At 36.1% G+C, this 20735-nt stretch overlaps 1 protein-coding gene across 2 annotated transcripts in view; it reads right to left on the bottom strand.

Annotated features, from left to right (window-relative positions):
• Window positions 1–5184: 5184 nt before the first annotated feature.
• Window positions 5185–20735, bottom strand: part of KPNA4 (karyopherin subunit alpha 4) — a 115728-nt gene continuing 100177 nt past the window's right edge. For both annotated transcript variants that reach the window (XM_077160926.1, XM_077160927.1), the window contains exons 14-17: window positions 17681–17752; window positions 16414–16576; window positions 12908–13002; window positions 5185–11600 (exon numbers count right to left, since the gene is read on the bottom strand). In XM_077160926.1, the coding sequence (XP_077017041.1) occupies window positions 11502–11600; window positions 12908–13002; window positions 16414–16576; window positions 17681–17752 (429 nt within the window). In that variant the 3' untranslated portion in view covers window positions 5185–11501. The remainder of the gene's footprint in view (window positions 11601–12907; window positions 13003–16413; window positions 16577–17680; window positions 17753–20735) is intronic.

Raw genomic sequence — 20735 nt, forward strand, 5'->3', positions numbered from 1 at the left:
AGTGGAATACCTGTGCAATTTTTTGCTTAAATTGGGTTGTTTGCTTATTGACAGTTGTTTACATATTCTGACTACAAGTCCTTTATCAGATGTTTTGCAACTATTTTCTCTTAGTCTGCAGCTTACCTTTTCTCTTGAACATTTATACTTTTGCTGAAATTGAAGTTATCAGTTTCTAAAAATGGAATGTGCTGTTGGTGTCAGTAGCATTTTAATATACTGAACTACATTCCCTGCTGTAGCATTTTAAAGTTTTGTTCATCTAATTCTTGTACATTTCTTATAACGCTTATTCCTTGGATAAAATTTCTACTGTAATATATATATTTTCAACATATCTTCTATATTTTATATATATAAAATAAAATATATAAATAAAATATAGAGTACACACATACACACTGCCATGGAAGTAGCTTATTTGGAGCTGTTCGGAAGCAGCTGCCATGTTAATCATGGTCTGAAGACACAACAAAAGCTGGTGCATGAGGGCCTCTGGGCTCCTATAGTGAAAAATAAAAACGGAGAACTAGAATCTAGAACTAGAATAGGCTTGTGGTGGCACTCCAGTTCTGTCATCTGGTAAAGGAGAAATGTTTACACTGGTCCAGATCATGTCAGAAAGTAGGGCAAAGGGTGGATTTATAGTTGAAACACAATAAATCGATGATTACCACACCCTTAAATATTTTTTAGTGCAGCCCCTTTCCTATTTCTACAATTACATGTAGTACTTAGGTTAAGGTCAACTTGGCTAGGTGAAGGTGTCTAGTTCTATTGCTGTGGACATGAATCAATGGCATGTGAACCTCATCTGTTACTGATTACATCTGCAGTCAGTTAGTAGGCATGCCTGCTGCAATAAATAATGCTTGAATTAATTGGCTGGAAGCTTAAATGAGAGAGTTCAACGTAGCACAGCACAAGCAACTCAGCAATACCTCATCTCAGCACTCGCAGCTCAGCCCGGGCCTTTGGGGATGCAGAATCACCCCAGGGAAAGTTTTTGGAACCCAGAGGCCTGGAAAAGCCAGCAGAGATTGCCCTGTGCCTTCCTGTGTAAGAACCTCAGTTGAAAGTTACCTTTCCTTTTAAGAACTACACGTTTTTAACTAAATAAATCCCCTTTTATTAAAAGCCAATCCATCTCTGGTGTGTTGCATTCTGACAGCTAGCAAACTAAAACACTACCCTATTCAGGACTACCTTATTTGTTTGTCCAAATTGCTCCGAAAGCTTCCTAATTGGTCTTTCTGCCTCTGTTCTTGTCTCCCTGAAATCTATCTTTAACAAAGATGACAGGGTCACTTATTTAAAAGCCTGAATTAGATGATAATTTCCCACCTAAGATCTCTAAGTCCATCCTCCTAAATAAAGCATAACATGTTGGCTTTATCTGGTCCCTTCCTACCACTCCCTATGAACTTACAGACTTAAAAGCTTTGCGTGAAATAAGCCAGATCTTACTTGTTTGAAGTAAGGAGAACAAATTCAAAGAGACAAAGCAGGTTACAGGTTACCAGGGATGGAGTGGAAGAGGGGGAGTGGGGAGTTATTTAATAGGTACACAATTTGTTTGGAGTGATGAAGAAGGTTTGATAATTGATGGCGCTGATAGTAGCACATTAGTGAATGTAATTACTATCACTGAATTGTATACTTGAAAGTGATTTAAAAGGGAAATTTTGTTGTCTATGTTAAAGTTAAAAAACAAAAAACAAAAGAACTGTACCACACACAGCGAACCCTAATGTAAACTGTGAACAACAATTAATATAATTCTAATAATATTGGTTTATCAATTGTAACCAGTTCCATTCCAATGCAAAATGCTTATAGGGAAAACTGTGTCTGGGGTGGTGTGGTTGGTATGCGGGAACTTTGTGTTTTGTGTAATTTTTCTGTAAACCTACAAATGCTTAAAAAAATAAAGTTTATTAAAATATGTATTATTTCCACCCCTTCCTCACATTTCTAATACTAGAATGCCTTCACCTCCATTCCACCTGGTTAACTCCAGAGTTGGTCATAAGGCCCTGCCTCCTCCAAGAAATTTTCTCTGACAATTCCTAGCACCCAACTCTGGGTTAACCATCCCATATTCCCATAAAGCCACCTGTTCATTCATCTAAAGATATTTGTGTTTCATGTTCCAGGAAATATGCTGTATGGTTGCCTGTAGTAGTTACTTGTAAATTATATTGTGACCTAAACTGTGTTTTAAAAAAAGGAAGGCCATTTCTATGAGAGCTTTTAATAAAGAAATTTGACTTAAATTGGGCAGTAAGTAGAGGCTTCTCTTTAAAAGTGATGCTTAATGAACAAAGATGAGCAAAGAATGAGGGAAGGGAATATTGTAGCAGAAAGAGTAAGATCAAAGGCTATGTGAGGGGGGGAGCTGAAAAGCCAGTACAAATGAAGCATGGAGGAGTGGTGTGAGAAATTGCTAGAGAAAACAAAAGGTTAATGATTTCAATTTAAATCAAGGCCATTAGAACAGATTGGATACTTGGTACTGAGGAAAAATTTTTAAAAGAGGTGAAAATATTACTGTGGTTATGCTAAAAAAAATTGTTGAATGTCTGGGATCTGCTTGAAATAATCCCAGGGAGACAGGAAAAGTGGGTAGGAAAGAGATGAAACAATTATTGATAATGGTTTAAAATGGGCACAAGGGGATTAAGAAATTAATCTTATTTTGCATAAACTTGAAATTCTCGATAATTTAGTCAGTGAAAAAAAATTTTTTTTAAGACCAATGAGAGTCTATGAAGAGTTTTTAGTGAGGTTGGGACACTCAGATTTTAAAAGACCACTATGACTTCAATGTGTAAATCACACTGGAAGGGGGCCAGAGTAGCTAAGGGGAGACCATTTTAATAGGCTTTTATAAGTTCAAGAAAGATGATGATTGCTTAGATTAAGGAGGGAGAAGTGAAAATAAGTGAATGGATGAAAAACTCATTTTGGAGAACTTCAAAGTGAAGGGGGGTGACATTTCACTAAGATAGGAAACAATAAAAAAGGACCAGATTAAGGAGTAAGATCACGGGTTTGGCATTGGACAAGCCGAGTTATATTTGCTTTTCAGACATAAGTGGAAATTTCAAAGAGGCAATTCAGATATCAGAGAAAGCTGATACTAGACTGGGGATCACTGATAGGCCCTAGATGATCACTGAAATGTGGTAATTTTCTTTGCATAGAATAAAAGGCATTTGATGAAAGAGAACTTTGGGCTGAGAATTAACAAATGCAAACATTTAATGACCAGGAAGAAAGACAAGCTAGACAGTATAAAGAATGCTGGGATGGGGGTGGGGAGATGGGGAAAGAGGCAGTGGTCAGAGTGGAGAAAAATAATGTGGTAGTGTCAGTGTGGTAAAGTGGTCAAGCGTCCAATGTTTCTGAATCAAGACAGAGAAAATTGCCCATTTAATTTAGTAACATCATATAGGTATTCGTGATTTTCCAGGTCTTTAGGGGAATGGTGGGGCCAAATGCCACACTGGAATGAGGAATGGAATGGAATTTGAACAACTGGGCACAGCAAGCACACTTTTACAAAGCTTGGCTGTGACAGCAGGGGACAATGGGGTGATGGCTGGAAGGGGAAGTGTTGAACTTGTTTTTTAAGAGAAGAAAAACAAGCATATTTAAATGTTAATGGATAGGATAGTACTGAAGGTAACAGTTGAATGTACAGGTGAGTAAAGGTACAGCTCCTAGTGTGAGATTCCTAAGAAGTAGCAGGAGAGAGGGTTCAAGGTAATGGGGATTTCATTAGTTATGAGGAAAGTCGGCCGCTAATTGAACAGGCAGAAGAGCAAATGACAAGCCAGTTTCTAAGTAAAATGGAGCTGAGGGAGTTGCTCACATGTAGTTTTCCTGTTTGCCACACCTCCCACCACTGAAATAGGGAAGGTTACCTACTAAAAGTGAGGGGAATTTAGGGATTAGAGGCCCGAAATAAATTTAGTCAAGTGTGAACCGTTTAAGAAAATCTGAAGTTGGAGATCATGAATTTACTCTACACCAGATCATTTGGTGGGTTTAAAATGATCCAAAGAGCACACTGGGGTTTACCCCAGGTATCATGTATATCTATCACAGTACTTACTGCCTTTTATCCATTTACTACTATCAGTAAACTAAGTTAAGAGCTAGTGCTATATTTTGATTGGTTTTGTATCACTAGCTCTTAATTTAATGCCTTGCCCAATGTGTGTTCTCAAATATTGTCAAGTGTAGAAATGAAAAAAGCACCTGCCTTTATTTGCAGTAAAATTTAAAGGGAATCCCATAGTTGCTATAAGTAAGTGCTTATTATCTAGGATAATTCCAAGTGCTTTACATGAATTAACTCACTTAAGCCAGAGGGTTAAGCCATACAATAACCCTCTGAAACTGGTACTACTACTATTTTCCACTTTTTAGATTAAAAAACTGAAGCACACAGAAATCAAATAACTTTACACGGTCCCACAGGAGTTAAGTGGCACAGCCAGGATCTGAAGCCAGATAATCTATCAAAGAGGCCATTATATGAATTTGTACCTAAGGCCTCTGCTGCAACAACAGCAAAAGAATGAGAGAACATATTAATCATTATTGTTTAGGTTACTGGGCCTATATAAAACTGAGGGAGTTCCTTATTCTTGCTCCTATTTCTAACAACTAAACATCTGTATAACTGCTATTCAAGCAGAAGAAAGCTAATGTGATTATTTTTATCAGTGAAAACCGTGGCATCAATAACCAAAGCACTGTAACAAGTTCACAGTACAGCTAGACTAACCAAAACAGCAATTACTTACCTTTATGGTTTGCATATTTTGTAAAAATAACTATTATGATAGAGTTTTTAATAAATGAGATGTTTAAAAGCTGCTTCAATAATATATATCAGGTTAGCCTTGGATTCATAGTATTCGTAAAACTCGCATCTGAAGTACACATAAGGATTTAATTTCAATATTTTATGAGTGCTAGATATCCAGATCTGATAATGAAAAAAATCAAGAGGAAAATATGGAAAACAGCACTCATCTAGTAAGGGATGAAGTATCTTCTGTTCCTATGGAAAGCACTCTAAACCTCAGATGCAATGAGGCATATTTAAATATTCCAACTCAAAGGAAGACTTAAAGGTAGTCACTACAATCAGTTAATCTGAGAGTTGCATCATTATCATAAGCTTTTATTGGGTGCCTATAGAACTCATGGCACCTTCATGGGGTTTACAGAGCTTTGCTTATACGCTGGCCTTGCTCTTAAGGAGCTTACAATCTAGTGGAAAGACGGAGAAACGCAGGTATGATAGAGCAATGACCAAACAGACACTACAGAACGAAAAATTACCATAAATGTAAAACACATACAGCAAATTAAGGTTTAATGGGGATGGCAAGGGTTGTATATAGTTCTGAATATATTCCTGAATTCCTAAAACAGTTTAACAGTTGTGAAAACCAGGATGGAACCGAGACACTTCCCTATCTGCTGCCTCTTATCTTTCCTTACTCTGCAGCAGGGGAGAATTTGCAAAACAAGCGATATGGGGGTAGCACCGCTGACCAATGACTGACTTGGACAGGGACTATTTAGGTAGCTTAACAGCTGTCCTAAACCATCCTAAATTGGTTAAAAAAAAAAAAAAAGTAGACCCAAATTATCTGCACCAGTTATATGCCAAGGTCTAAAAGGGTAACTAACTTAATACCATTAGACTAGACATGGCAGAAGTGCTGGTTACATAGGTGGTGTACCTTGAAAACCACTCTTAAACCTTTGTACTTTACCCACTACTACATTTGAGGCAGAACATAACCCTGTTATGGAGGCAGCACATTGCCAAGGACAAAGGGAAATGGCTGGAGGTAGAAAACACCAAGAATAGGTAATAAGTAAGTTTTACATTAATGAGTGGTAACAGGGTACAATCCCTAACAGGAAAAGAGAAGTTATGTCGATATAGTAGGAGAGAGGTTATCTTGATTCCTTACACAATTACGAACCTAAATATGGAGATTTTTTTTGTAAGATAAGAAAAATATCCTCCCCTAAGGAGAGTCCAAGATTTGGATACTACAGATAGTAAATAAAAAGAGTAAAAAAATTTAACTATGTACAAAGGAGTGGGCAAAGCTCACAGAGCTTAAAAATCAGAGGAATTGAGAGAGAGAAGATAGTGAAGGAATTATCCGGAAGGCAGGTAACTGGAGACTGAGAGTAACTGAGACCAAAGGGGTGCATGCAGATTTAGGCAGATTATTAGAAATCTTTAGATGTTTCATAGAGTAAAAACAGACTGAAGGAAATCTTGGGTAAAGTAACAAAGTGAGACTAGGTAGCAACCATAGCCAAGGAATCAATCAGCTACACCAATCAGTTAAAATATGGTCAGGGAAGGTAGGATTTATGCTTAAAAATACAGAACATAGAAAAGGTAAGAGGATTTTTCTTCATGAATAACAGGACTGAATCAAGAATTGATAGTACAGAGAAGATACGTGGATTAGGCAGCATATTTGGAGCCATACTGTATAAAAAATTCACTTAAGGCAGAAGGCAGAAATTGGGGCAAAGAATCTAAGCTCACGTGCAGTCCTCTGGTGGGAGGTAGATCAGAGCCTGTAGGAACAATATTTTGCTTCACACTCAGCTGTTCATACACAAAGTAGCAGATGACTTTATAAACTATAGCACCTGACATGGACATTCTGCACAAGATTTCTGTCACCTAAAAATCCTGGATTAAGAATGAATATTCAAAATTAATGGAGTTGCTACATTAAGTCCTCAGGAAAAAGAGAAATCTACCTTTTCTCTGTATGACTGACATGCTGCTAGTTAGTAAATGTGACACTGAAGTCCACAGATTTGCTTCTGATCACACTGGAAAAAAGGATCTACAATTCCTTTTTTAAAAATCTTCCTTTATTCACTTAGGAGTTAATTCTAATTGCACTAAGACCATCAACGTGTACTATGATGAGATTTAAAGGCATCAACACAGCAACGTCTTTTAAATTACTATACTTCTATTTTTTAAAAAGCTTACATTTTATTAATGTGCTTGCTTATTAGAAATTTTCAGAAAGCTAATTTTCTCCTTTAAAAATTCAAAATATCAAGATTTTTTAGGCATGGGTTTGCTAGTATAGTAGCTGGGAATATTGGATTAGTTGTCTGGGCTGATTTTCCCCCTCCCAGGCATATTAAACTATTGGCTGATATTTAATAATAACCAAGTGGTTAAAAGATACAATAAGAAGAATACTCAGGTATCCTTGCCATCAAAATAGTGAACATTGGATTCTAACTGAACTTTTTTTTACACTTAAGTGTTAACAATTGATTACTTTTAAATTAAGTAAAGCTATGTTGATACAATTATAATTTACCTTTTCAATCTCTACAATGAAAGATTTAATTTTGAAAACTCAAAAAGAAATCAATTTCAAAACTCTTAGGAAATCTTCTATAAACAAATAGAATTAATCATTCCTCAAAATATAAAACAGACAGGAAGGGCTACATGAACATTTTTTGCATGGGTTCACTATTTAAATGAATTTAGCTTTGTAGTTGGAAGCACAACATGGTTTGGGAGATCAGACTTAGATAGCCCTTACTAAGCTGTGTGACCTTGGGCAAATTGCCTCTTGGCAGCTCTTACCAACTGAAAAGGAAGGTTGGGAGAGTTTATCCATTCATATTCTCAAATTCATGGAATGCTATAGGATCCCCAAAACTGCATGTATGTGCACTTTCTAGGAAAGCTGGTCCAGTTCTCACATTCTTGACTCAAGAAATAAACTTCTACAGTATCGGGTGATCACCTAAAAAATGCTCTAGCTCAACCGATATTCCCTAGGCAGAATTCTAAAACGGCTCCCACAATTTCCTGGGGGAAACAACTTGCAATTTGCATAATCCCCTTTCCTTAAGGTAGGCAGGATCTGTGAATATGATGGACAGTACTCCTTAGATTACACTGCCATAAAGTGTATGGCATCTTTGCCATCAAAGGTGAAGAAATTCTGTAGTTATAATTAAGATCTCTCATCAGTGTGGCTTTGAGTTATCAAAAGAAAGATTAGTCTGGGTGAGCCTGAACAAATGAAGGAAGGTCTAATAAGAGGCCATAGGGTCTTCCCTGAGATCAAATACTCCTGATGATCTTGCAGAAGCAAGCTGCCATGAATTTTACAGATCTGAGGAAATTAATTCTGTCACTGAGCCATGAGGAGGACCCTCGATCTCAGAAGGGACTGCAGCTCCAGCTGACACCTTTACTGCAGCCTTGTGAGACCCTGAGTAGAGGAGCTAGCTAAGCTGCACCTGGACTCTTGACTCATAAAAACTGGGAAATAAAAAACATGTTGTTGCTTGAAGCTGTTAAGTTTGTGGCATTTTGTTACACAGCAACAGAAAACCAACACATTCCTATTCTTTAGAGTCTGGTTTAAACCAAATCTTAATTTCTTTTTTCTTGAGGGAACCGAGGCAATGGGAATCCAAATAGTGTGTCCCACAAATCACGCTGTTCCAAATAACTCAGTCATCTTATAATACAGTTATACCTTTAAACAAAACTCTTCCACCCATGAATTGTAGTCACTGAGGTAAACCTATTCAATGACTATCACACAGCTTCAATTATAGGAATGCTCTGGGTTTGTCCAGAGCAATGTGGAAAGTACTACTTCTAAAATGTCACACAATTACTGAACTCCTTGAAAATTAGAAAGTCAGTAATATATTTTAGACTAGGGCTATTAACCCACCTCTACTATAACATTATTTTATAGCACCTGAGAAGAGCTCAATACTCCAAGAAGTCACTTCAGGACATGAAAAGTCAGTAACATTTAGTTTTGGCTTATTAGAGTTATTCATTTTCTCTCCCCTTAACAGAAATAATGCTTTATGTTAAAAGTGAATCAGTTTACCAGGTCACCGGAGAACAAAGATTAGAACTGTGTTTAAACTAGCTAACGGGGGGTGGCTGAAACAGATTTCACACAGAAACAAGTGTTTCCTAACATTCTATTAGAAAATCAATGTTCTATGCGACCCCAAGTAGAAATAAAATATTTAGATATGTAGGTAGCCCTTGTACTAAAGAGATGTTAACTATAGCCCATAATTATTATGTATGTAAAGACAACTATTCTATAAAATAATTTGGCGCATTATAAGCTCACTGGCTTATTGTGAACCAGCCATTTTTTACTAAAAAACACAAAATTATGCAAAATATTGTTCTGATCACCTGCTGGTAACTTAAGTCTTCTATAAAAACCATGCTTTGTATGCAGTCTATCATTTGGAGTCATATGTTGAAATTATAGTAATAATTGTTGTCCCTCTCAATCCTTTTTTTCTGGGACAGGATTTGGAAAGGGGAAAAGAAGAGCATAAAATGGTGTCTAGTGAAGAAATTCAGTGGGTTAGAATAGTAATATGTCATACTGAAACAACAGAACTTAAAAGATTTCCATTATTTTGGTTCTAGGTCAAAAGCTTAATCAAATAGTAGATAACATAAGCCATTGAGTTGTGTTCTAGCTTTACATTTATATAAAAAGCCCACACACCACACACATACACCCCATGTAAAACATTGCTTTAAGTTTTAATGTTTATTTCCCCAAGACAGCCTAGCCTGCACTCTACTTGGATAAATTTTACAAGCTAGTTTTCTGCTGCTTCTAGTTTTAAACTTTAACCATGTTTCTGATGACAAGGAATGCTGCAAAAATACTCTAGTTCAACAAAGAGTTATGATCACAAAATAATTTTTATCCATTCTACAGTGTTTCAGAATTACCAGTTGATTTTTAAACACAAAGTAGATATAGATGCTAATGGTGGCTAATCTGGTATGTTTTGTATAGCAAACTGTTGTTCATGCAACACTTGTGCTCAAAGGGGAAGGCACAGGATTTCCTACAATGAGCCACCTTATAAAGAGTTCTTTTTGTACAAATTAATTTATGTCACATTTAATTTAGTGTGCATAACCTCAAAACTGAGGTATTATTCCAATTTATAAAAACCACTTGCATAATTTTTATGCAAGTTTTAAAAATACAAAGTTTTCTCCCTAAAGTGGCTCAAAATAGATTGTTCATGGCTGCCTACATCTAAGATAAAAAGTTTCTAAAACAATTGAACAGAATAGGCATATTATTAAAGGTGTTCAAACCATTACTTGATTTGTACATCTACTCAAACCTCTTCATCGGTCTTTATTCAGCAGTACATATGCACCAAATTCCATTTTAGAAGTTTCCATATCATTTTCATAGAAAACAAAATTTGAAAACAAGTAACATTTAAACACAGCACGGTATTCTATCACAACTGAAACTTTTTTCTTCTTCTTCTTTACAGGACTCAACAAAATCTAAAAATGAACTATGCTGTAGATTTACCTCATGCAAAGATCTTTATGTTATCTCTGAAAATGAAAAGGGTGGCTTTTTAAGCACATTTTACTGCTTTATACTATTATGGTACTTGTGTACTGCAACACAGTCTATTTTGAGGGAAATTTATGATTTTTTTTTCTCATGCAAAAATCTACACAAATTAGCTTTGATGATATGGAAAGCTTTTCATAGCATCAAACATTCATCTGGTGCAAATGCACAGGGAAACCTTCCTGAAAAGTTTTCTGACTTGAGAAACAACTAAAAAGCCATACTAGGTAAAGTAAATAAAGACTAAAATTAAAAAATGGGGGTGGGGCAAGAGGGGGGATAGAAAACACAGGTCGCAGAGTAAACCATGTCTGCTGCTAAACCGGTCTTTGTTTTCATGTCCAGTGTACATTAACACTTACGATCTCAATTTGATGATTTACTAGGTTTGTTATCAGCCCCCTGAAGGCGAATCAAGCTTGCATGCGTTCACATACAGCACCACAACCACACTCTCGTACACAGTCACTCCAGGACTAGGAGTCTGCTTCATGAGTGAAGAGCCCTAGATTTGAAAGATGAACCTGGCTCTCCATGACTGAGCCAGACAATCATTCAACACTGTCCATTCACACACTGCTTCATAGCAAGGCCTGGGCTCATTTTCCTTTGACTTATATGGGCATCCTATTCTCTTCTATGCTTACAAGGCTTGAAGATGACAGTACTACACTTTCCCCTCAATTGATATAGAGTAAGTCAATGTTCCTTCTCAGGCACTGAAGATCTGTGACCTGTAGCCCTTTTTACTTTGAACAACCTAAATAAGCATTCATGTGAAGTTTTCGTTACATTTTGCCACTCATTCTCACTCGCACCCACTCGCCATCTTGACTTCATTTGGGCATTTTCTGTGATTCCAAATGAAATCTTCACATTTTCGTTCCCGATTTAATGCAGCAGCAGATCCCATGAGCCAAGCTTGATGGATCAAACCTTTTTATATATATGTGTGTATATATATATATATCTCAGTGCTGCATTGGACCTAACTTCCACAACATCTTTCTAAAACTGGAACCCTTCTGTTGGTACATTGGCAGATGAATTGAAACCAAATGTTCCACCTTGAATTGCCTCTGGAACAAGGCTAGGATCTTCATCAATCTAGGGGAAAAAATAAAAAGAAAGTTACAGTTAGTTTAAAAGTATATATAAATAACATTATAATAACATTCCCATTACTCTTAACAAAACTATGAGTGAGATGATGAGTGCCAACATTGTTCTACCATCCCTCCAGAAGCGGAACCATTTCATAGGGGGTTTTTATAAATTTAAGGGATGTCAAAATGAGAAGGAGCTCAGAATACATAAGACGGCAATCTTTTAAAAGAATGAAGCAGCAATAATATGTTGGAGATTATAACAGGTCTCAAACAGAGGCTAGACATTGGTATTCACAAAATTTCCCTTGTATGTGACAAGGAGATATAGTTGATGACAATAAAAAAATATTAATATTACTACTTTTGGAGAGTAAGTAGTAAAATCCTTGGCTCATGTTTTAATAGCTAGTAGGGACATATATGGGGTTTGGGCTTAAACTAATAACATAAAAGTGCTGCTAATCATGGATAAAGATTCTGTATGCTTTATATCTAAAGGTTCCTTTTTGAATTACTACAGAATTACAAACCAACAGTAAAGTTTCTATAACCATGTATACAATCTGAATTATTCTTTTTATAATGTAAGAGTAACAAGGAATTGCATGTTGTAATAGAAATCATAAAGGCTTTTATATACTTCATTGTAAATTAGAACTTTCAGAAATCCAACTTTAAGACATGTGATCAAAGCTATTCTTCAATTTTTGGCTTATTTTTCCAAAGAGGCAATACTGAAAATAAGCTAATATTATCATTTCAAATACTATATACTGATACTCTGAAGATATTTTAGTATGTTATATTTTATATTATATAATGCCTTATCTTTTTTTGATGATTTACTATTTCTATTTTATCTATTTATTATTTTCCTAATTGGTTATATGGTCACCCAATTAAAAATAACAGTGACAATATACTTAAATGTGTTTGGACAAATTCTTGTCATAAAAGATTTACTATGGAATAGAAATACTAGTTACTTACTGTTCTGTTTAGAAACTATTGTGTTATTAACAAATACGTAATTATAGGTATCAACTAAAACAAAGGAAAAAAATCTTTAATTTTTTTGCTATCAGAACTTTGTAATGTCGTAAAGGGATTTTAAAATACTGAAATACTTCTCTGTTATCCCGCTTTGGGATAACAGATAAAAATTAGAAGCAACATTATGATCACATAACTATTTTAATTTCATTTCCCAAAAATGCCTACGCATATATCCTAATTTACTACATTATTTCATCCAGTTTCGTGTTTTATAAATAAAACTAGGAAAACTACAAAATTATTAAATACATCATCTGAAGAGAAGAACTGATCAATGATCTCATAGGCCAATTTGTAGATGTCTTCATTTTCATGATTTTGAAGCTGTTCAATTTTCTCCAGTCCTGCAAGAAATTTTATGAAGTGAAACAATGGTAGTATTTGAAAATCAGTGACAAAGAAGTTACAACAGCCTTGTGACCACATAGTCCAATATTTGGGAAACTATTCTAAAGGTGATTCTTAAATAAAAAAGGGTTTATGCATAAAGATAAAGAATATTTATCTTAAAAAATTAACAATTTGGGTGTCTAACTCATGTAAATGTTTTAAGTAAGCAATGGGACACCTATTTTTTCAAAAGAATACTATTATAATCAATTTTTATAAGGAGTAACAATGTATAAAATTGCTTTTATTTGTTGAAAGTAAAAAGATTATAAAATTCTTCCTATAGAGCACAGGATTGTGAATGTAATTAACATCAGAATTGAACACCTGAAAGTGGTTAAAATGGGAAGCATTATGCTGTATTTATATTAACACAATAAAATATTTTTAAAAGCAAAAAAAACCCCAAATTCTCCCTGTATGTTTGATTGCAACTATACAGGAAAAAAAACCCCACAAAAGTACCAAAATAGTGCTTTCACTACAAGACTACGGGTAATTTTCCCTCCTCCAATTCTTTTTGGCAACCATCTCATTTGCTTTGATACCAACTTAACTTCAATAGTATAAACAAACTGTGTTCCTACTACTCCTCTGTTTCCCCACCTTTATGTAATTCTCACAATTTACATGTTTATTTTATGATGAGTTTAAAATCACTGATTCATCATTACATTTTATGCATTTGCCTTTTAGATCCTGTACAAAGTAAAAAGTGGAGTTACAAACCAAAAATACAATAGTATTTATTGGCATTTATATTTATACATGCTGCTATCCTCACTGGAGATATTTCTTCATGCACCTTCTACTTACTGTCTCTTGTCATTTCTCTTCAACCTCTGGAACTCCCTGTAGGACTCTTGCAGGGCTGGTCATACGTCAATCTATTAATAAGAACTCCCTCAGCTTTTATTTATCTGGGAATTTCTCAATCTCAGTTTTGAAAGACAGTCTGCCAGATACAGAATTCTTGATTGGCAATTTTTTGCTTTCAGTACTTTAAATATGTAATCCCACCACGGTTCCCAATGAGAGACTGGCACAATCTTATAGATGCTTCCTTGCATGTGACATATTGCTTCTCTCTTGCAGCTTTCAGGATTCTGCCTTTATCTTTAGCATTCTATAGTTTTGTTACAGAATTCACATACTGGTATGCTTGACGGTAGCCCACGAGTTTCTCAGGATCTGTTCACTTTTTTATTCTTTCTTCTTTCTGTTCCTCAGAGTAGATGACTACAGTTGTCTTCAAGTTTCTCTGCTTCTTTCTTTCTGCTAGCTCCAATCTGCTGTTGAACCTGTCTGGGAGGTTTTTTGTTTCTATTAATGACGGTCCTTGGCTTTCTTTGGTTCCTTTTCATTATATCCATCTCTCTATGAATAACATCTGTATGTTCATTTATCATCTATCAAGCTCCTGATTTCCTTCAGTTCTTTGTCTATGTTTTCCTTTAGGAACTTGAGCATATTTAGGGCCCTATTTAAAAAGCCTTTGTCTGGTATGTCCCAGGTCTGGTCCTTCTCATTAACGGTTTCTAATACTTTAATCTTCTCCTGTGCCTGCGCCATTGCATCCAGTTTCTTAGTATGTTTTAAAACCTTTTCTTGAAACCTAGACATTCTGATATTTTAAGGTGTTCTCACTAAAATTAAGATTTTGAGGCATATGTTCCTTAAGACTATGTCAAGCTAGTGTTAATACAGAACTTTCCTTGAATGCCAGGAGCTAGTTTAAAAAAAAAAAGAAAAAATCTTTCCCTTTTTTCTGGAGTTTAGAGAATAACTCCAGGCCAAAGCATAATAGTCCCCCTGATATTTTCTGCCTAGGCATCTTTTCTTGGGCTTGTGGTCCTGGGAATTCCCATTTACATGTTGCTGAAGGGTCTTCCCTAGGAGACAGTTTCCTTAGGATTCTGAGCACTGCACAGTATGTCCTATAGCCTGCAATCCCTGCTCTCCCAAACATTCTGAGCTGCTTTAAGCAATGCAGGAAAAGTTCTGGGATGGCAAGTCCCCCAGGAAACCACCAGACTGAATGGGGCCAGACATACAAACTCTAAGAGAGTTACTCTACTCCTTGTGGAACCAGGACTGAGGATCTGTACAGGCGGACAAGTCAGCTGTGCACCAAGCAGATAAGAGGCAGCAGAAGGACCAGCAGGGTGTCAAGAGAGCCTATTGCTTTTAAATATCCTTTTTTGATGCAGTGCTCATCTTGCTATTGTAGTCCTTCTGTTGTTTTCTGGAGCTTTGAGAAAGATGTTTCTGCTAGTGCTTGCTGGTTGTTCAAAGCTTCTTCTGAGAGTCAGAGTCCTGGAGTTTCTCACTCCAACACCTTGACTGAGGCTCTAAAAATAGTTTTTAACTATGTCCACTTTTATTTTTCTATTTAGTTCCCCAGCACACCTCCTGCTTCTAACTTGATAGTTATAGTATATTTTGTTCTTCCATTCATCACCTCAACTTTAAGTATAAAGTAAGTAATATTTCTTACTACATTAGATTCAGGACTTCTTACTCCCCAACTAAACTGAAGACATTGGTTCTCCTACTCTTGTAGCTTACGTTTCCTTTAATTTACCTCTCATATTGACACAAATTCCTTTACCTTCATGTTCATCAAGGTTGACAACATTTACATGCAGTTCCCAGGCATATCTGAGACTTTTATCTTCTGTCTGTAAGTTAATGTTAGGAGTTGAAAGCTAACACATGCTGCTTACATTCCAGGTAGTTCTGATACACAGATAAATTTGGAAACTACTACTCTAAAAAATAAAGTATCTGCTGTGCTACAAATTTTTAAGACTTTGCAAGGGTCAGGTTATTGTCTACTTCTCCAGCTTTATCTTGTGTTTCTATATTTCCCATACTCTGTGATTCAGCAGATGGAACTACTACTTATAATATGATGAATATTTCTCACTTTTTCACGGTTTATGTCTGTCTGGAGCACCTTTTATCCTTTTACTTTATTCTTATTCATCTCTTGAAATCAGCTCAGGTGTCACTTCTTGTTTCTTTTAGGACAGATTAGGTATTCGATTTTGATGTACATTTCTATTATGGTAATTTGCACATGGATTCAATTCACACTTTTCTCCATGACTAGATTATATGCCTTAAAGGCAAGGACTTTATTTGTTCACTACTGTCTCCTCAGCATCTTAGCACAGTACCTGTCCAATATATGGCAGCAATTCAGATACCTAAGCATACACAAAACACTGAGCCAGACTGTACCTAAAGAATACAGTATTTATTATATTCCTTGATTATCTAAGACAGAAAATACAGAAATGCTAGATTAGTTAGAAAACATAGTTACAAAAGCACCAATAAGATGTAGAAAAATAGCTTACCTCCACATTCCTCTATAAGATTGGCTATCGTTTCTGCCTCATCTTCAGCCATTTTTAATATATTACTTAGTCCATCAAGTACTACTTGTACAACTTGTGCATCTTTTACAGTCAGCAAATTGCAAAAAGGTGGAATAACATTTTGCTGGATAAGGTAGGCCACCTGAAGAATAAAAACACCACAAAACAAAAAACACAAGTGAACTTAGGTTGCACGCCATACTTTTGCATGCCAAAGTACTTTTAACTTTGATTTAACCTCATTTTCGTTTTAACTCAGTACGTGTATTTTTCTTAAATTTATACAAAGAAACCAAAGTGAAAATGAAGGAATCACTGAACTTAATAGTAAACATTTGTCAAAAGGAATGCTTCTTTAGAGTCATCACGTTGTATGCCATTTTTAAAAAAAGCTACAATGGTTCAATTTGATAGCATCCATTGGATATTTTGCAGTAACAGATGAGGGCAATTAGCACTATCATATAAGTGACCACCTCACAATTCGCTATTATTTTCATATTTCATTAGTTATATTTCCATATATTATATTTTTATTTTGCTCTATACTCACATTTAAGTGGATTCACTGCTCACTGTGACCAGTCCATATATTCTTTGTGACAATAAATGCCTCAGCTCCAAATTCACCCTTTCATTTGCTTGGTCAAACAGATTTGGGCCCTTTAAAAGAGTTTTCCTTTGCTACCTGGCACAGTGCGAAGCTTCGTCAAACTTGCAAGACTCTCAGAGTGAGTGCCTATTTAAATTTTATGCTCTAGGTGCCATGCGTGCCTTATACTTGTCTTAGCTGTCTAGCTGACTTCAGTTCCTTGTTTGAGTTTGCTGCTGGTGACTTTGTTTTTCCTTCTTTTTCTTGTTCATTTGTTTGGAGAATCTGAAGCACTTTCATTCTGTTATATTGACCTATGTTTTACTGTTCATTCTTTCTTTTAATGCAATTTAATCAAGATACAATATATATTCACATACCATCTACTGATTCTTAATTTGTTAAAAAACAAAAACTCGGACTAGAAGAGCCTAAATCTTACCCTGAGTGAAAAGATTTTCCTGTAGGCCAAGAAGTTGGAAAAGAACACTTCTCTTCAATGGAACATGACTAAAGGTAATCAATCAAGGTGAGGTTTTTATATGGAAGAAAAAAATACTTCAAAATTTAAATTCTGATTATTTTAACTCTAAATCTTAGAATTTTCTTTACTATCTTGCACATTTCTTAAAACTTAAAAAAAGATTAACTTACTTGATCTTTTCTTCCACTAATTGTTAAGTTACTAATGGCCCAAGCAGCTTCTTTTTGAGTGCCAAAATCCCCCTGCAAAAACAAAACAAAAGGCTACATATTGCAATATAGGCTAAATTGGGGATATCCTGCTTCCTGAAGTAATGTTTTACTTGCTCAATTCGCTAGGTTTCCTTCTAGTCTTTTACAGGCAAATTTAGTAAGATCTCTTTGAAATATACCCAATCCACCCTAATCAAATGGAGACCCCTTTTTGTAAATTCTCCTGGTAACAAACTGACTTGCTATCACTATTCAACAATATCAGATTAAGTTGATGACAAAAGGAAATAAAATTAGTAAAGAACTTCAAGGGAAGATGGTGGAAGAAAGAAAGATTCCTCCTCCAAAACCAGCTAGTGGACAGGTAGAAACTGTCTGAAACAAATGTTCTGGGGCTCCAGAGACCAGGGGAGCACTGTACAGAATCCAAGGAAGTGTAGGACAAACAGAGATACTATGGTAAAAATTTGCAGTGGGATCTTGCACCTAAAGTACAAACAATGAAAGAGATGAAGGTGGACTCCTCAAAAGTGAATACTTTTGTTTTCCTAAGGGCATTTTCGAGAAGGTGGTAAGGCACCCAACTCAATGGGAAAAAATATCTGGAAACCATATATCTGATAAAGTTTTGATATCCAGACTATATAATAAAATTGCACAATTCAACAATAAAAATACAAAGAACACAATTTAAAAATGGGTAAAAGACTTAAATACACATTTTTTTCAAAGAAGAAATACAAACGGATAAAAGATACACGAAAAGATGTTCAACATCACCACCTATTTCATGCGAATGCAAATCAAAACCACAATGAGATATCATTTAACATCTACTAGAATGGCCACTATTAAAACGAACAGAAAACTAAAAGCAATGGAGAAACTGAAGAGAAAGAATGCTTATGAACTGGTGGTGGAAATGTAAAATGGTACAGTTGCTGTAAAAGACAGTTTGGCAGTTCCTCAAGAAGCTAAGTATAGAACTAGCAGGGGCACGAACAGACTGATATCCATAGTGGCATTATTCACAATTGCCAAAAGATGGAAACTACCTAAGAGTCTGTCAACCAATGAACATATAAACAAAATGTAGCATTACATACGATGGAATATAATTTAGTTGTAAAAGGGAATGAATGCAATTCCAGTCAAATTGCCAACAGCCTACTTTATAGAACTGGAAAATCCAATTGCCAAATTTATTTGGAACAGTAAGGCCAAAAACATTTTGATAAGGATTAGTGACGTTGGAGGACTCACCCTTCCTGACTTTAAAGCATATTACAAAGCTACAGTATTCAAATACTACTAGCATAAAGACAGACAATGATCAAGGGAATCAAATCAAATGTTCAGAATTAGACCCTTAGATCTATGGCCAATTGATTTTTATCTTTCATCACATAGTTGTATATTCATCATCATGATCATTTCTTAGAACATTTGCATCAATTCAGAAAAAAATAAAAAACAGAAAAAAATTCATACGTACCCCTTACCCCCTCCCTTTCACTGATCACTAGCATTTCAATCTAAAAAATTTATTTTAACATTTGTTCCCCCTATTATTTATTTATTTTTAATCCATATGTTTTACTCATCTGTTGATAAGGTAGATAAAAGGAGCATCAGACACACGGTTTTCACAATCATGCAGTCACACTGTGAAAGCTATATCATTATACAATCATCTTCAAGAAACATGGCTACTTTTTCTACATTTTCAGGCACTCCCCCCTACCCCAGCCTCTCCATTACACCTTAACTGAAAAGGTGATATCTATATTATGCGTAAGAATAACCTCTAGGATAACCTCTCGACTGTTACACTCAGCCATTGACACTTTATTTTGTCCCATTCCGTTCTTCCCCTGTTTGGTAGAGAAGGTTTTCTCAATTCCTTGATGCTGAGTCCCAGCTCATTCCAGGATTTCTGTTTCACGTTGCCAGAAAGGTCCACACTCCTGGGAGGCGGAAGGCAGTGAGTTTGCCTGTCATGTTGGCTGAGAGAGAGAGGCCACATCTGAGCAACAAAAGTTTTCTTGGGGGTGACTCTTAGGCCTAATTTTAAGTAGGCTTAACCTATCCTTTGCAGGAATAAGTTTCATGTGAACAAACCCCCAGATTGAGGGGTCTGCCTATTGCTTTAATTCTCCCCACTGCTTGTGAGAATATCAAATATTCTCCACTTGGGGAAGTTGAATTTTCCCCCTTTCTCACCATTTCCCCAAGGGGGGCTTTGCAAGCATTTTTTATTCACTGTTCAAATCACTCTGGGATTTATCAGGGCATCGCTCTGGACAAACCTACAAAATCTCATGCCCTACTCAAGGTTTCATATACTATGGTGTTCAATTAAACTGTCAACATAAGCTACATTAGGAAATGCACTAGTCAAAATAAAAATTTTGGAAGATTAACACATGGAGAGCCAAGATAGTGGCTTAGTGAGCCATGGGATTAAGTTCATCCTCCAGAGCAGCTTAATAAATACCGAGGAACAGTACAGAACAACTGCTGGGGCCACATCAGTGACCGGACACACGGTGTATACCAGTCTGGACTACCTAGACCGGCTGAAAGCCCACCCAGAACCCTGAGTTCCCCAAGCTGAGGCAGCCGGCACCCCTTCCCCACAGGCTGCTTCCCAGAGGGAAAAGGAAAGAGACTTTACCAGCAGCAGGGGCTGAGCACAACCAAACTCCAACAGTGGAATTAATTCACAAATTCTGATTACTAAAAATAGCCCAAGCTCAGCTGAACCTCGAGTAAAAGCTGAAGTTGCTGGTTTTTGCCCAGCCCAGAAGGGACAGGGCTGACAGAAAAAGAAAAGAAAAGAAAAAAAAAAAAAGATTTTTTTTTTTTTTTGGATCTGAAAAGATCTGGTCCCTGAAGGAAAAGAAGGGGGCACATAGGACCTGGAGATACACAGAACAACATACCAACTTAAGCTCTTGACTGGCAAACCCAAGGAATAGGGGTCCTGCTCTGAAGAGGATTTTTCTTTTCC

This window comes from Tamandua tetradactyla, chromosome 5 (assembly GCF_023851605.1).
Source record: "Tamandua tetradactyla isolate mTamTet1 chromosome 5, mTamTet1.pri, whole genome shotgun sequence".
Taxonomy (NCBI): domain Eukaryota; kingdom Metazoa; phylum Chordata; class Mammalia; order Pilosa; family Myrmecophagidae; genus Tamandua; species Tamandua tetradactyla.